General features: G+C 60.9%; 2 protein-coding genes across 3 annotated transcripts in view; one reads left to right on the top strand and one right to left on the bottom strand.

Moving 5' to 3' along the window:
* The first annotated feature begins 6 nt into the window (after positions 1 to 6).
* Positions 7 to 10,903, top strand: RALGDS (ral guanine nucleotide dissociation stimulator). Its single transcript, XM_040482763.1, has 14 exons — positions 7 to 173; positions 406 to 701; positions 1,330 to 1,545; positions 1,872 to 1,975; positions 2,433 to 2,517; positions 3,499 to 3,567; positions 3,898 to 3,984; positions 4,551 to 4,583; positions 4,944 to 5,065; positions 5,253 to 5,348; positions 5,631 to 5,832; positions 5,998 to 6,240; positions 7,713 to 7,827; positions 9,813 to 10,903. The coding sequence occupies exons 1-14, from the start codon at positions 89 to 91 to the stop codon at positions 9,986 to 9,988; spliced, it is 1,929 nt and encodes a 642-aa protein (XP_040338697.1). The 5' UTR covers positions 7 to 88; the 3' UTR covers positions 9,989 to 10,903.
* A 5,019-nt stretch (positions 10,904 to 15,922) lies between these two features.
* The window catches only part of CEL (carboxyl ester lipase), a 7,601-nt gene continuing 7,398 nt past the window's right edge, over positions 15,923 to 16,125 (bottom strand). Inside the window, exon 11 of one of the 2 annotated variants that reach the window (XM_040482764.1) lies at positions 15,923 to 16,125. This exon is cut by the window's right edge and continues 256 nt beyond it. In XM_040482764.1, coding sequence (XP_040338698.1) covers positions 16,012 to 16,125 — 114 coding nt within the window. In that variant the 3' untranslated portion in view covers positions 15,923 to 16,011. The other variant, XM_040482765.1, reaches the window with a different exon arrangement.

Raw genomic sequence — 16,125 nt, 5'->3', positions numbered from 1 at the left:
CACCTGGCTGGACCAGTACTCGGAGGACTTCTGTCAGCCCCCAGACTTTCCCTGCCTCAAGCAGCTGGTGGCCTATGTGCAGCTCAACATGCCTGGTTCTGACCTAGAGCGCCGTGCCCAGCTTCTCCTGGCCCAGCTGGAGCACACAGAGCTCACGGAGGCCGAGCCCGAGGGTGAGAAGGCTGGGGGGTGGGGCATGGGGGTGCACGGGGCCGGGGCGGTGCTGGGCCACCCAGGGAGGAGCCCCCGGGGGCTGATGTGGGGCCAGGAGCAGAGACTGAGAGCCCCGGCGGGGGACCGCAGGGGGGCAGAGGTCCCGGTGTGGGTTCCTGGCCGCGGCTTCCCCGGGAGGCTCTGGAGTGGGTTCTGTCTCTGCAAAGACATCTGGAAACTTCTCTCCTCTAGCTCTGTCGCCAGCTCCAGTGCCACTTCTAAAACCAGCTCCGGAACCAGAGCCGGCTTTGGCACCTGAGTCAGAACCAGAGCTAGAGCCGGCTCCAGAACCGGCTCCGGAACCGGCTCCAGCCCCAGCTCCGGAACTAGAGCCAGCTCTATCGCAAACTGTAGACCTGGAGGCAGCTCCGGTGCCCGAGCCTCCCTGGCCGTCACCTGTGGCTGCAGAAAATGGCCTGAATGAGAAGCCTCACCTCTTGGCCTTCCCTCCCGACCTGGTGGCAGAGCAGTTCACACTGATGGATGCGGTGAGCAGTTTTTCTCAGCCGGGCGGGGCAGGGGAGCGCTTTCCTCCAGCCTCTGGTCCGTTCCCTGCCATTTCCCAGCTCCGTTCCTGCGTGGTCTCTGGACTGTGGATGCAGAGATGGGACCCTCCCCACCCCATCCCTGTGCGCAGTGACGATGGATTAAATGAGACGGGGCGGTAGAAGGCTGGGCGGAGCCCGGCCCATTCGGGGGGGGGGGGGGGGCGGGAGCTCACCGTGGTACGTCCAGCTCCGTGGGTCACCCCACCATCTGCTCGGGAGGCCTCAGCACCTACGAGGCACCTGCCGTGTCCTGGAGTTTACGGCAGACAAAGCCTGTGGGCGGAGCACCCGCGGTGAGCATGCATCTGGACAGGGTGGGCGTCTGAAAATGCCAGACGCTCTTCGCTGCCCGTGCGTCATCTGGGTCACAAGTGCGCTGGGCGCCCACGGTCGGCGGAGAACAGAGCCCAGAGGCACGGCCCCCACCCCGGGCCTGCGAGGCTCGAGCCACATCCTCAGCTTTCTCTGAGCTCCAGCCCTGACCGGGGACCCTGCCTGGGACTAGGGAGACCGGGGACGCTGAGCTGGGCCGTGGCAGTGCTAGGTGACGCTCCCCATGATCCCCCAGGAGCTGTTCAAGAAGGTGGTGCCCTACCACTGCCTGGGCTCCATCTGGTCCCAGCGGGACAAGAAGGGCAAGGAACACCTGGCTCCCACTGTCCGCGCCACGGTCACCCAGTTCAACAATGTGGCCAACTGCGTCATCACCACCTGCCTGGGGGACCGGACTGTGACGGCCCGGGACAGGGCCAGGGTGGTGGAGCACTGGATCGAGGTGGCCAGGGTATGCCTTGGAGGGGCCCTGGGGAACCCCTTTCTCGCCTTCATCTGCCCTCAGGGCTGTGGTCTGTGGTCCACGAGCCTGCAGAGACCCCAGCCCTCCCTTCCCAGCGGCTCGCTGGCCTTGATTCACACATCCCACTGCCTCGACGCTCACTGCCCGCTTAACGTCCTCCCTCGTGTTGAGCTCAGAGCCTCCTCCCTGGGAGTGTCATGGACGGGGGCCCAGGTGCTCGTTGGGGCTCCCTGGGAGTCTGTGTCACCCAGGATGGAAGGTCAGAGCTCAGGGGACTGCACCCGCACCCCACGGCCCTTCTGTTCCTCTGTCAGGAGTGCCGTGTCCTCAAGAACTTCTCGTCTCTCTACGCCATCCTGTCGGCCCTGCAGAGCAACTCCATCCACAGGCTGAAGAAGACGTGGGAAGAAGTTTCCAGGTGGGGAGACCTCTCTCTGCAGGAGCTCCACCTGGAGGGACCCGGGACCCCCCAAGCGACTAAGCATTGTCCCCTCTGTGAGCCTGGGACCTGCCAGGAGGCAGCAAATCCTGAGGCCGGCCTGCCGGTTGGGGGTCCAAGTGTCCGTTGGCCTTAGGCCAGCACCTCTGCCCTGGGACTCAGTTTCCCTATCTGTCAAGCACTAGACAGAGCCACATTGGAGATTTTCCTGTGTTTCCTTGCCAGCCACACCACTCTGTCCCCTTGAAATCCAAAGCGATCCAAACAGAGCCACACACGTGGAGCTCGCCTCCCCCGGCCCACAGAACGCCCTGGGCCCAGCAGAACCCTGGGTGAAAACCACCCGTCTGGGCGGTTGGGTCCTTGGGTCCTAAATGGATGGGCACTCACACCCCTCCCTGCCATTCCCATGGTTCTCCTCCCTTCCCCCACCCAGGGACAGCTTCCGCATCTTCCAGAAGCTGTCGGAGATTTTCTCGGATGAGAACAACTACTCACTGAGCAGAGAGCTGCTCATCAAGGTAAAGTCTGGGCAGAGGAGGGAGGTTCTCGGTGGACGTTTCTTTGAAAAGTCCCAGTCCTGTCTGGGCTGGACTTTGAGGAGAGTGAGATCTTTTTGGTGCATGGGCCGGTGGGGGGTAGTTTGGGGGACAGGAGGCCCCGGTAATGGAATGGTGTGGGAGCAGCTGAGGTGTTCTACAAGGCGGGGAGCGGGGGGGGGGGGTGGCTGGATCGGCAGGCCTCCTGCTTCCTCCAGGCTGCTGGGCGGCCGGGGTCTGGGGTGGGAGGCCCCTTCTGTCGGTGCTGCAGCTCAGGGTGGGCGCACCCCGGCTCCCTGGGGACAAGGTGCCGCAGGGGGCGCCAGAGGCTAAGTCCCCAAGGGGCTGCTCGACCTTGGGTCCAAACGAGCAGTCCTGGGACGCAGCTCTGGGAGCCCTGGGGGACTCCTCACCCCGCCCCGGGGCAGGCGCCACAAACGGATCCCAGACATCCTGCAGGCTGTCACTGCAGGGCCTCAAATTAGCCGGATGACCAGTTAGCAGGAACAGATCTCCAGCCCACTCACCTCTGAGTCCCTCTAGGACCTTGGGCAGGTCACTACCCCTCTCGGGGCCTCAGTTTCCTTAGCGGGAGAGCGGAGGAAGGATGAGCCTGGGGTCCCTCTAGTCTCACGACTCACGGGGAGGCAGTGAGATACCAGGAGGAGAAGAGTGTGGGAGAGTTGTGTGCAGGGCCCCCACCTCGGAGAGGGCACAGGCTGCTGAGTCCTTGGAGACCTCCCGGAGGTGGGTGTCTTGCTCACCTGCACTTTCCAGACCAGGAAACAGGCTTGGGGAGGCCAGGCCACTGGCCCCACATTCCCACACCCCGGGAGCACCAGGGCACCCCACTGGTGACAGCAGAGCATTCGGACCAGTGACCAAGTACCCAGGTCAGGTCTGCTGGAGGGGAAAGAGGGGAGGAGAGGAGGGTCTCACTGATCCCGTCCCCAACCCTGGCAGGAGGGCACCTCCAAGTTTGCCACCCTGGAGATGAACCCCAAGAGAGCCCAGAAGCGGCCAAAGGAGACGGTGAGTACACTCGACGCCGAGAGAAGTGAGGGGGGGCCGGCCCGAGGCAGGAGAGGAGGGGTCGCCCCCAGCCCTTCCCCGCTGCCGCTGCAGTGACCTGAGCTCCTCTGTGCCCTGACCAGCAGGGGGTCTCGAGGGTGCCGATGGCAGCTGGGCTCGGTGGGCTTAGGGGTGGGGAGGGTCCAGGGACCACAGAACCCCGGCGAGGTTGGGGTCTGTGGGCACTGGGAGGGAGTCTGGGGGAGACTGCTGAAGGTCCCCGGGCTGCTCCGAGTGGGAGGCTGGGGGAGGCCTCGGTCGTTGCTTATCAGCCCTACCCCAACGTCACAGGGTGTCATCCAGGGCACCGTTCCCTACCTGGGCACCTTCCTCACAGACCTGGTGATGCTGGACACCGCGATGAAGGACTATCTGTATGTGAGTGAGCCCCGGGGGCCGGGGCCGGGCGGGAGTGGGGCCGGGGTCCCGGAGCCCTAGGGGAAAGCGCCCCTCACCGAGCCCTGAGCTCTCAAGCGCTGGGCACACCTTGTCTGAGGGCCCCCAGCCACCCCCACGTGCCTGGGCTCCTGCCCGGCTCACCAGTCAGTAAACAGAGCTAGGTGCCCAGCCGCTGAGGCTTAGAGCTGCCCAGGGTCTGGCCCAGCTGCCCACGGCCCTCCCTTGGGCAGCAACCACAGGAGGAGAGAGGCCCGCCCTCCAAGCTGGGCCTTCCTGCCTGAGGCCTCAATCCTTTTGTCCTCAGAGGGCTGGGCCAGTAGCTGTTTGAAGCTCTGTCCCTCTGCCCACCACCCCCTAGATCCTAGGACCACCCCCTCCCCAGGCCCAGAGGGGTGTGTGTGTGTGTGTGTGTGTGTGTGTGTGTGTGTGTGTGTGTCCACCCCGCCCCCTGGTGTATGCTGTCGGTAGTGCAGCCTGAGAGGGGCTGAGGGGTGGTCATGGGCAAGGGGACGCCTTCTGATGCTCGCTGGCTGTCTGCCTTCCAGGGGAGACTGATCAACTTCGAGAAGCGGAGGAAGGTGAGCGGCTGCCGTCCGTACGTGTTGGCGGGGGGGAGGGGGGGTGGCAATCAGAGACCTGCCTCAGCTGCATCCTGCTTCCTGTTATATTTGTGGGGAGAGTTGGATACACAGAGGAGGGGGGACCTCTCCCACTGGAGGGGGGTACAGGAGGCCAGAATCAAGGACAGCTTCCTGGGAGGGGCTGTTTTGTTAGAACAGAGTGGCCCTGGGCGGGAGTAGAGAGTAGGAGAGGACACAGAGACCCTGGGCCCCTGCCCCGCCCAGCACCCCCACCCACGACCTCCCCGGCAGCCCCTCGGGCCACACCCAGCACCGCATCTATCCCATCACTGTCCCTTCCTTCCCTCTGGGCCCCAGGAATTCGAAGTGATCGCCCAGATCAAGCTGCTCCAGTCGGCCTGCAACAATTATAGCATCACACCCGAGGAGCACTTTGGGGCCTGGTTCCGGGCCATGGAGCGACTCAGCGAGACGGAGAGGTGAGGCTGGCTGGGTGCGGGTGGGGCACGGCAGGGGCGGGCGGGCTGTGGTGTGGGATCTTGCTCAGGACCGGGCTCTGTTGCCTGGTGGTGGCTGGGCGTCTGGACCCCCACTGCCAGGCAGGTTCTGGGAGGGAGACCCGAGTGTGCCTCCTGCTCGCCTCACGGCTGCCTCTCTGTCCTGTAGCTACAACCTGTCGTGTGAGCTGGAGCCCCCCTCCGAGTCGGCCAGCAACACCCTCAAGGCCAAGAAGAACGCGGCCATCGTCAAGCGCTGGAGCGAGTGAGTGGCCCCGGGCTGGCAGGAAGGGCTCCCTCGGGGCTTACGGAAGCCTCAGGCTGAGCGCGACTGGGGCCACTTGTCTACCCTCCCTGGGCCTCAGTTTTCTCCTCTGTGAAATGGGGTGATCCTAAATCGATCGCTTCCAAAGCAGGGACAGACGTGGTGCTGGTGACTGACCGAGCCCTTGGCACAGAGCCTGGAGTGCCGAGTGTGGGGGTGGGGGCAGGGGTGGGATGTGTCCCAGGGGAGGCCCCCCGAGTAAGCTGAGCGCCGTCCACGCAGCCGCCAGGCCCCCAGCACGGAGCTCAGCAGCAGCGGCAGCTCCCACTCCAAGTCCTGTGACCAGCTCAGGTGCGGCCCCTACCTCAGCAGCGGGGACATCGCCGACGCACTCAGCGTCCACTCGGCCGGCTCCTCCAGCTCTGACGTGGAGGAGATCAACGTGAGCTTCGTCCCAGAGTCCCCCGATGGTCAGGAAAAGAAGGTGACCGCCCGCCCCTTCTCCCTGACGGCCCTTCGCGGGGCCCAGGGCCCCCACGCCACACCCGTGAGGGGCCGAGGGGCGCTCCCGGCTCCCGAACAGAGCGCCCGGGGTCCCCCGGAGCCGGGCGCTGGCCCGGGCGCCCTGCTGACCGTGCCGTCCCCACAGTTCTGGGAGTCGGCCTCCCAGTCGTCCCCGGAGACCTCCGGCATCAGCTCGGCTTCCAGCAGCGCGTCCTCCTCCTCAGCCTCCACCACGCCCGTGGCTGCCACGCGCACCCACAAGCGCTCCGTCTCAGGGGTCTGCAGCCACAGCGCCTCACTGCCCCTCTACAACCAGCAGGTGGGCGACTGCTGCATCATCCGCGTCAGCCTGGATGTGGACAACGGCAACATGTACAAGAGCATCCTGGTGAGCGGCGCGGGCGGGTGTCCCCGTGCCCGCGCTCTGCCGGGCCGCACGCGCGTGCTGGGCTCCGTCCCCTGCCCGCTGTCCTGGAGCCGACCTTCCGGGGGGGTCAGGAAAGACAGATGGTCGGCGGACAAAAAGAAAGCAGCTTCCGTGGAGATCCGGGGCCGGGGAGGGCTTCACAGACAAGGCACCCGAGGCGGGCAGGGAGGGAGGGAGGGAGGGAGGGGGGGAGGCCTGAGGTCCGAGGCTTGGGGCCTGGATCTCCGTGGCGGCAGACAGAAGCCGCTGCTGGCTGGGGTGACGGGTCCGGTGACTCAGGGCTTCTCTGCGGGGGTGGGCTGGTGGCCGGAGAGGCGGAGGGGCCGGTCAGGAGGCGGTCAGGCGGGGAGAACGGTGGCCACCAGGCTGGTGGCTGTGGAGGTGACGGGCAGTATGAGACGTTAGATGTCATTTAGCGCTTGAGATCAAGCCAAGGGGATTTGTCTCCAGACACTGTATGTGCTGCTGGTGGGGGCAGGGATTCGCGTTCCTAAACTCAGGCTGTAGACGAGCCCTGTGCACTCTCTGGAGGTCCCCCATCCCGTCACAGTGCCCGCGTTCCCTGGGGCAGTGTCCTCGTTGGCCCCTGGCGTGTGCCCCTTCCTGGGTGGGAACCGGCCGCGGGAGACCTAGTTCGCAGCTAGCAGCCCCAAGGAGCGAAGAGAAAAGGCTTTTCTCCTGGGGCCCCGCAGCCAGATGGCTAAGCCCGAGGGCCGTTCACAGGGACAGGCTGGCTGAGAGGGGAAACGTGCTTCCGAAAGAACCTCAAACGTGAAAATGCACGCACGCATGACCCTGTCCTCATCCGCGCAGGCTGCCGTTAACAACGGGTCAGGTGCCCGTTACATACCCACCGCGTACTGAGCTGCTCTCCCCGCCAGGAACTAGCCTGACTGTCCTTAAAGAGCCGCCTGCATGACCCCACGTCCGAGGCCCATCTGCACTCTGGCCTTTGGGGTCGAGGCAAGACGGGCGGCCTGTGCTGGCCACCACAGCAGCCTCTAGCCAGTGCAGGCCTGGCCTACAGGCAGCCCCTGGGCATCTGGCCAGCTCCTCTCCTACCTCCAGGGCTGGGACTAGACGCCCTCTCCTCCCTGGGTTCACTGATCCCATTGTCCCGCCGGGCCGGGATCCAGGGGAACAGCCCCCGGGAGCAGGCAGGTTCCCACGGTGGCATGGGAGGAGGTGGCAGGCTTGTAGGAGAACGGGGGGGGGGGGGGGGGGGGGGGGCAGGAACAATGGGAAAAAGGCCCTCATCGTAGTGTGGGGGGCCTCCCGGGGCAGGACCAGGTGGTGAGGCGCCCGTGGACCCAGCCAGAAGCTGAGCCTTTGAACGCAGCGCGAGGCAGCTCCGAGGGTCCCTGGTGCTATGCTCTGTGGGGGTTCCTCCCGGACCCTCGACCTCATGGCTGCCCCCCCCCCCCCCGATCCAGGTAACCAGCCAGGACAAGGCTCCAGCCGTCATCCGCAAGGCCATGGACAAACACAACCTGGAAGAGGATGAGGCCGACGAATACGAGCTCGTGCAGGTTATCTCCGACGACCGCAGTAAGTCCGGGGCCAGGCGGGTGGGCTGCGGGGGGGGGGGGGCGGCACCACACCCCAGGCCCACGGCCCCGCGCTCCCTGGGGCAGCATCCTCGTTGGCCCCTGGCATGTGCCCCTTCCTGGGCGGGAACCGGCCGCGGGAGACCTAGTTCGCAGCTTAGCGGCACCAAGGAGCGAAGAGAAAAGGCTTTTCTCCTGGGGCCCCGCAGCCAGGCGGCCAAGCCCGAGGGCCGTTCACAGGGACAGGCTGGCTGAGAGGGGAAACGTGCTTCCGAAAGAACCTCAAACACGTGAAAATGCACGCACGCGTGACCCTGTCCTCGTCCGTGCAGGCTGCCGTGACAAAACACCGCGGGCCGGGGAGGGGCTGTTAAACTAGTGAAATGTACTGCTCACGGTTCTAAAGGCTGGAAGTCTAAGATCAAGGCGCCGGCAGGGTCAGGTGCTGGTGAGGGCCTTCTTCCGGGTGGCAGACGGCCACCTTCTCGTGTCCTCACGTGGCAGAAGGGGCGTGGGGGTGTCAGGAATGGGATTATTATAATATCCTGACCTCATCACTGCCCCAAGGCCCCAGTGCTTGGGGCGTTAGGATTCCCACACGAATCTTGGGCACACACAATCATTCTGACCATAGCAGACGTTGACAATTGAAAAAAAAAATTTTTTTTTAATGTTTATTTATTTATGTATTTATTTTTAACATTTTTTTAATGTTTCTTTTGGAGAGAGAGAGAGGGACAGAGCACAAGGGAGGGAGGGGCAGAGAGAGAGGGAGACAACACAATCCGAAGCGGGATCCAGGCTCTGAGCTGTCAGCACAGAGCCCGATGCGGGGCTCAAACCCGTGAACTGGGAGGTCGTGACCTGAGCCGACGTCGGACGCGTAACCGACGGAGCCCCCCAGTTGTTTGTTTATTTTTGAGGGAGAGCACGCGCAGGGGAGGGGCAGAGAGAGAGGGGGACAGAGGATCCGAAGCGGGCTCTGTCCTGACAGCAGAGAGCCTGACGTGGGATTTGAACTCCTGAAACGTGAAATCGTGACCTGGGCCGAAGTCAGGCGCTTAACCGGCTGAGCCCCCCAGGCGCCCCCGGCAGATGCTAAAAACAGGCTCCGAGGGTGTGGCTCAGTGGGTCAGAGCTGGGAAAGCGACAGAACCAAGAGCAAGCACAGACTCGGAGCCGGGCTGCGGGGCTCGGAGAGCTCGGGCAAGGTCCTTAGGCCGCCTGTGCCCGTGTCCCCCTCCCCACGAGAGCGGGGAGCGAGCCAGGGGTTAATCCCTACGCACACCTGCAAGCACGTGCTGTGCAGGTTACCTGTACGGACCGTCCTCGCCCTGTTTTCTCTCCACGAGCCGCACGTTTGCTGCCGGCCGCTAGTGACCCCCAGCGTCCCCACAAGTGGTTTCTAAACCCTCTCTCACCTTCTTGCACCATTTCGGTGGCGTGGGGAGAGGGACTGCGCAGGCGCGTGCCCCATCTTGCAGGGCGGGAGGACTGAGGCCCAGGCAAGGTAGGGAAAGTGAGGCAGGGGCGCAACGCTGGGCTACAGACAGGGTAGGAGGGGCCCAAGTAAAGCCTGGCATCTGCCACTCGGAGCAGGGAGGCGTCCTGGGGCAGGGTCTGCCCGTCGCTGGGTCTCTCAGCCTTGGTCCTGAGTAGCACGGGATCCAGGGGAGGGGTTCTAGATTCCAGCTCGGGATGGTGGTCAGTGAAGGCAACAGGTGTGCAGGATGGATAACCCTTTTCCGGCTCCAGGCCGAGGCGGGGACTTAGGGAGTCGAGTCCCTTTGTAACCAAGAGTCATTGGATTTCACGAGTCCCAGCAGTCGACCCTTGGCAGGTGTCCTTCCCAGGGGTCCTTGGTATTCCTGGATTTAGACTGGGCGTCTCAGGCCTTTGGCTCGGGCCTGCCCTCGTTGGGTTGGGGGGGAGGGGCAGGTGAGGTCTCTGTCAGCACCACTGACCCCCCCGCCCCTCCCCCACCAGAGCTGAAGATCCCGGACAACGCCAACGTGTTCTACGCCATGAACTCTACTGCCAACTATGACTTTGTCCTAAAGAAACGGACCTTCACAAAGGGGGCAAAGGTCAGGCATGGCGCCAGCTCGACTCTCCCTCGCATGAAGCAGAAAGGGCTCAGGATCGCCAAGGGCATCTTCTAACTCGTCCCCGGTGCTGGCCCGCCACAGGGACCCCTCTTGCAGGGTCCGGCTGCCTGGGTAACTGAGCACTTCCGGACTCCGGTGGCCCAGGCCAGGCGGGCACCCTCTGCCCAACCCGCCAGCTCAGGCCACCCCCAGACTCGTTTCACCCTCAACGTCTCCCGCTGCCGGGATTGACGCCTGCTGCTTGACGGGCTGACCTGGCCTCCTGTGGACCACTCGCCGCCTTAGGTGCCTTCTGCTCTCCGGAACCGGAGGACCAGCTGACTTTGGCCGAGGAGCGCCGTCGGTGGGCACGGAGCCCCGCGTGCCGCCGGGCACTGCCCTCTGTGCGCTGCCCCTCACACCTGCTCAGGTGTGGGTCACTGCCACCTGTGCCCATGGGCACCCCAGGGCACCTGCTCATCCACTGGGTCTGACCACTGCAATTCTCTCCTCCGCCCGCGGGCATCGGCCGTGCCCTTCTGGGGTCCCGGCCCCTCTTGGCCACCACACTAGCCTTTCCCGGGCCGCACCAAAGATCCCACCGTCGGGGCCAGCAGAGTGAAGGAGTCTCGCCCACCCCCTGCCCAGCCCTCCCCCAGGAGGTTGGGGTGGGGGGGAAGCCTCTTCACAGATCACACTCTTCACCCGGTGAGTGAGGACGGTCTCAGACGAGTCCCGTTGACACTGAATCTCACGACACCGCGGGTGCCGCTCACTCCCACGCCCTGGGCTTCACGAGACCGCACGAGACGGGGGTTAGTGGGAAAGAAGGATTTGGGGGAAGGGGAGGGGTGTTGAATATTTGTATAAAAGGCAAAAACAAAACAAAACAAAGCAAAAAGTTTACCAGTTGGGGAGGGGCAATATTTATTTGTTGTAAATAGCAAATGCTAGACTTGAATATTCTATTAAAATCCAGTTTCTACTATAGCCTGGGAGTCGTGGTTTTGTTCTTGCACATCCAGTGAGCTACAGACGCTCACCTTCTGTGTTCAGATAGGAAATCTTGCGTGGCTGGCTTATTTGTATGGAGGAGAAGCGAGAGCGGCCAGCCCCCGTTCTCCGGCTCCCCTCCGGAAACACCCAAGCCCATCTTTCACAGAGCACATAGATGCTCACCTCAGTGTCATTCACCTGGGCACCGAGCCCCCCAGAAACCCTGGGATTAGAGGCTGGAGGTACTTTCACAGGACGTAACCACAAGCCTGGAAACTTGGGTGTGTTTAAAAATAACATTGGTGAGGGGCGCCTGGGTGGCTCAGTCAGTTAAGCGTCCGACTTCGGCTCAGGTCATGATCTCACAGTTCGTGGGTTCGAGCCCCGCGTCAGGCTCTGTGCGGACAGCTCGGAGCCTGGAGCCTGCCTCAGATTCTGTGTCTCCCTCTCTCTCTGCCCCTCCCCTGCTCACACTCTTGTCTCTGTCTCTCAAAAATGAATAATAAAAAAAAAAAAAAATTAAAAAAAAATACTATTGGTGAGAGAAAATCGTAGAAGAAGCCACGCCGGGGCCAGCCTCTCCAAGAAGACCATTCAGCCGGGGGGAATAATGATCAGAATTAACAGTCCGGGGACTCCGGGACCTCATCCAGCACGAGAGCCAGGGGCATGCTTGATGGCCAGCAGCACAGCGGGACATCGACGGGTCAGGCACCTCTGCCAGACCTCACGCTGACCACCAAGGCAGCAGGACAGAAGCTTCGGTCCCTGACCAACAAGGAATACGGGGAATGGCAGAGCTGGGAAAAGTCACTATAGAAACGGAAGACCGTAGCTCTCCAGCAGCCAAAGTAAGGCCTGGTTTCCAGAGTTACCACATTATCATCTCCAATATCCAGTTCCCAACAAATTGACAAAGTTTACAGAGAAGTAGGAAAATGGGGCTTGCAGGTAGGAAAACAAAACCGGACAAAGTGCCCGAGGGAGTCCAGAAGGTGGAGTTACTAGTCAAAGACATTCAGTCGACTGTCTTAAATACGCCCAGCAAGTAAAGGAAACCACAGAAAAAAAACCAAAAAAAAAAAAAACAACAAAAAACAAAAAACCCTAAAGGAAATCAAGAGAACGATGTAAGAACAAATGGGAAGTTTAACAGAGACAGAAAAACTCAGGGGTTCAAAGTACGAGACTTGACAAACTCACTAGAGGGGTTCAGCGGCAGAGTTGCGCAGGCAGAAGAGAGAATCCGTGAACTTGAAGATCAGGACGACGACACTGTGCTCCTCGAAGAGCAGAAAGGAAAAAGAGTGAAGAAAAACGAACAGTCCCAGAGGCACTGCGGTGACATCCTCAAGTATAACAACATGGGCAGACAGGGGGTCCCAGAGGAAGAAGAGAGAAGGGACCAGAGAGATTATTTGAAGTAATAATGGCTGGAAACTTCCCAGATTTGACGAAAGACCCAGATCTACACCCAAAGAAGCTCACTGAACTCCAAGCAGATAGACTCCAAGAGAGCCACGCAGAGATACGTGATAATCAAGTTGCTGAGAGACAAGGAGACAATCCTGAAAGCAAGAAGCGATTGATCGTGGACAAGGCACCCTCAAAAAGATGAAAAGAGGGGTGCCTGGGTGGCTCAGTTAAGCATCCGACTCTTGATTTCGGCTCGGGTCATGATCTCACGGTTCGTGAGATCGAGCCCCATGTCGGGCTGTGAACTGACAGTGTAGAGCCTGCCTGGGATTCCCTCTCTCCTTCTCTCTCTGCCCCTACCTCAGTCTCTCTCTCTCTCTCAAAATAAATAAGTAAACTTAAAAGATCTAGAACAGGCAAATTGGGACAGAAAGTAGAAGAGACTCTCGGGTGGGGGAGGAGAGAAGGGAGGACGGTGTTATTGACTAATGGGTACAAAGTTTCAGTTGGGGGTGATGAAAAAGTTTTGGAACTAGATATGGTGACAGTTGCACAACAGTGTGACCGGCCCTAACATCACTGAATTGTACTCTTAAAAGTAGTTAAATTGGCATATTTTATGTTGTATACGTTTTATGCCGATTTTCAAAGAGCGACATTTGCAAAGACCACTTCCTGACCCAGGACGGTGGCTGCCCTTCTACGGTTTTGGAGGAAGAGGGAATATTTTCTGCTTGTTCTGTTGGGGTTTCTGTTGACCACCAGTTAAGAACTTACGGATTTCAGGGTTAGATTTGAATTCCATCAGCGCTAAGCGGTGGCGGTGGGGGTGGGTGGGGTTGTAAGCAGATCAAAAATTTGCAATAGGAGTGTTTTAGCCAGTGGCCTATGGTCAGGCACCTCTCTCTAGGGGCCCGTGGTCAGCCCTTTACCTGGACTGAATTCTTCCTGGGATCCTCGCCTCTGTCCTTCGATTTCCTCCTCCTGCTTGCTTTGAATCTGGGAGTAAGATTTGTAATGCCGTCTGAAGGCTACAGCCGAGCCTTGTTCCGTAAGCATTTCCGCTACCTGTGAGCTAGGATTTTCAGCCTCCCTGCAGCCCTACATATAATTGATTTTGCCCAGAAACACGCTAAAAATCCCCACCCCACCCCACCCCCCACCTCTCCCTGCCGGGCTCACGGTGGCTGCCCATCCTGGCTGGGGTCTGATGACTCCCGGCTGAATGCTGGTGGGGATAAGCGTCCTGCCGGTGAAAGACCACCACACCCCCCACCCCTGGCCAAGACGAATTCTGGAGCCATGTGGGTCTGAGGTCCAGTATCGGGCCATCGCCAGCATATAGATAGACTCAGTCGTGTTGATGCCAAATTGTCCTAAAGGGTAGGTAGGCCAGAGCCCTGAGAGCTTGAAGCGCCCTGGATGGCTGGGTTGGTTCTTTGTCCACGTCTGTGCTTTGCTTTGTCAGGGAGGAGATGGGTGCACTGGAACCTTTCCTGCGGGGACGGTAGAAAGAGGGCCGCACCTCCGGTAATCATAGTTGACCGTTGAATAGCACAGGTCTGAACGTGCGGGCCCAATTCCTCACTGCTTTTTTTTTTCCAATACACAATAGTACTGTGAACGTATTTTCTCTTCTTTACGATTTTCCTTTTTTTTTTTTTTTAATGTTTATTCATTTTTGAGAGACAGGCGGAACATGAGCGGGGGAGGGGCAGAGAGAGAGGGAGACACAGAATCCGAAGCAGGCTCCGGGCTCCGAGCTGTCCTCACAGAGCCCGACGCGGGGCTCGAACTCACGGACCGCAGGATCACGACCTGAGCTGAAGTCAGATGCTCAACCGACTGAGCCACCAGGCACCCCAGGAGACCATTTGAAATACCTATACAAAATACGTGTTAATCGATGACTTACGCTGTCGGTGAGGCTTCTGGTCGACAGTAAGGCTGTTAAGTTTTGGGGGAGTCAAAAGTTCTATATGGGGGGTCGGGACCCCTAACCCCCATGTTGGTCAAGGATCAACTGTATTTTCAACTTCATCCTCTGGATACCGCCTGTAAAGGCAAAAGCCAGATGAATTGTGGGATGACCTTGAGTTGTCACCGACAACTGCAGGTATCACCCAGACATAGTGCAAGGCCGGCCTCTGCCGGAAAGGGCTTCTCTGCCCAGACCTGGGCCCCGATGCCCCCACCACTCTGACACGGCCTGGCCATTCAGGGATGCGATTTCCTGAATGACAGGCAGGCTCGACTATGCTTCCCCTCCCCCTGCCCCCCACAAACAAGGGCGAGAAGTGCCACACCCCAGGGCCAGTCCAGGGCCGGTCAAAGGCACTGGGGTCCAACGGGTTTCTCCTACTGTGTCAGGAGGCTCCTGAGAGCAGACCCAGCAGGTACAACCACGTAGGGAAAGTTGTGTGTATGCTAATGTGGTGGAGAGACACGTTGTTGTTGCATTCTTGAGTTTCCATTGGCCAAGAGCAGGGACAGTCACCAGTAGAGGCCATTCAGGGATGCGAAGGTCGCTCCCCTCAGTCTTGGACGAAGAATCCCCTCTTCACACCTGAGAGCCCTCCACCAAGCCAGAAGCCCAGGGTAGCCAAGGTGGCCACAGGCCAGCCCGAGTGCCCCCTGCTCCTTGACGGGGGACACAGGTTCGGCCCCTGTCCAGCTCAGCCACGTGGGGCCCAGGCCTCAGTCTTCAATCTGTGACTAGAGAGGGAAAGTGTGGCTGGCTGGTCCCCGTGTGCTGCTGTCCCCAGTCCCACCAGGCAGAGCCATCCAGGACTCCAGAATCCGCTCTCCTGTGAGCCCTCACCACCTCCCCACAGAGAAAAGAATGGGTGAGGGGTGGGGAGGCTCCCCAATATCGTCTCAAGCACTAGCTTTGGGGTTCCTGGATTTGAGTCTTTGATGACCTGGGGCACGTGTCCCCCTCTCGGTGCCCACCTCGTGCGGCCATGGTGAGGTCAGGCTGCTTAAGCTCTTGGGCACTTGGCACGATGCCCGGGCCCAGACGCCCACATGTGGGAATGGCCCTGACCTCTGCCTCCCCCCCCCTCCCCCCCGTCCCCAACCAGCTCTGCCAGAGCCACCCAGGGCCCAGTCCTCTTACACCCTCTTCCTTCTGACCTTCCAGTGTGATGCTTTCTTCCCCTCGACTTGCATCCAGCTAGAAGCAGAGCCAGTTTCTATCCCTGGGCCAGTTCCCCAGACCCCGGCTACAACCCAGGGGTCACTGCCCATGCCCCAGACGGCTTGGCGTGGCTGGACTCCACCGGTCCGGGGTGGGGGGGCACTGTCTGCAGAGCCCAGCTCCTCTCTCAGCTGCGGCCACCGCCGGCCCTGCCCCCTGGGAATCAGCGGCCCAGGGCAGAGGGACCCGCGCCTGAAGCCCGGTCCTGGCTCTGACATTTCACTTCTTCAAACCCGTGTCCTCCTCTCTCGAGCGAGGGTGGCCCTCCGGACTTCCTGGGGCTTCAGGACTGAGGGAGACCATGGGGAAAGGCGGTGGGCCCAGAGCCTGGGGCTACCACATAACTGAAAGCCCTGTGTCCTGCAGTGGGGACCAAGAGAGCAAAGGAAGATACCAGACAGAGAGGGATGAGGCTTTATTCAGGAAGAGCTCTGGAGGGGAGTGGGCTGCCGGGGTCTCACCCTACGGCTTCTTGGGGCCGAAGACATTAGAAGTCAATGACTGCAGGCATTTGAACCCCTTCAGAGTCCCCAGAGGGGGGCGCAGGGGCGGCATCCGAGTCCCCGGAGGGTGGAGCGGGGGCGGCGTCGGAGTCGCCCGA

This window comes from Herpailurus yagouaroundi, unplaced genomic scaffold (assembly GCF_014898765.1).
Source record: "Herpailurus yagouaroundi ecotype Mexico unplaced genomic scaffold, PumYag 160, whole genome shotgun sequence".
Taxonomy (NCBI): domain Eukaryota; kingdom Metazoa; phylum Chordata; class Mammalia; order Carnivora; family Felidae; genus Herpailurus; species Herpailurus yagouaroundi.
Note: the sequence above shows the minus strand (reverse complement) of the source record. Positions and strands in the feature narration are given on the sequence as shown.

Coding starts and splice junctions, on each gene's coding strand:
- RALGDS (XM_040482763.1), top strand. CDS start 89: ATGCCTGGTTCTGACCTAGAGCGCCGTGCCCAGCTTCTCCTGGCCCAG. Junction 174..405: donor CACGGAGGCCGAGCCCGAGG/GTGAGAAGGCTG, acceptor TCTCTCCTCTAG/CTCTGTCGCCAGCTCCAGTG. Junction 2,518..3,498: donor GCAGAGAGCTGCTCATCAAG/GTAAAGTCTGGG, acceptor CAACCCTGGCAG/GAGGGCACCTCCAAGTTTGC.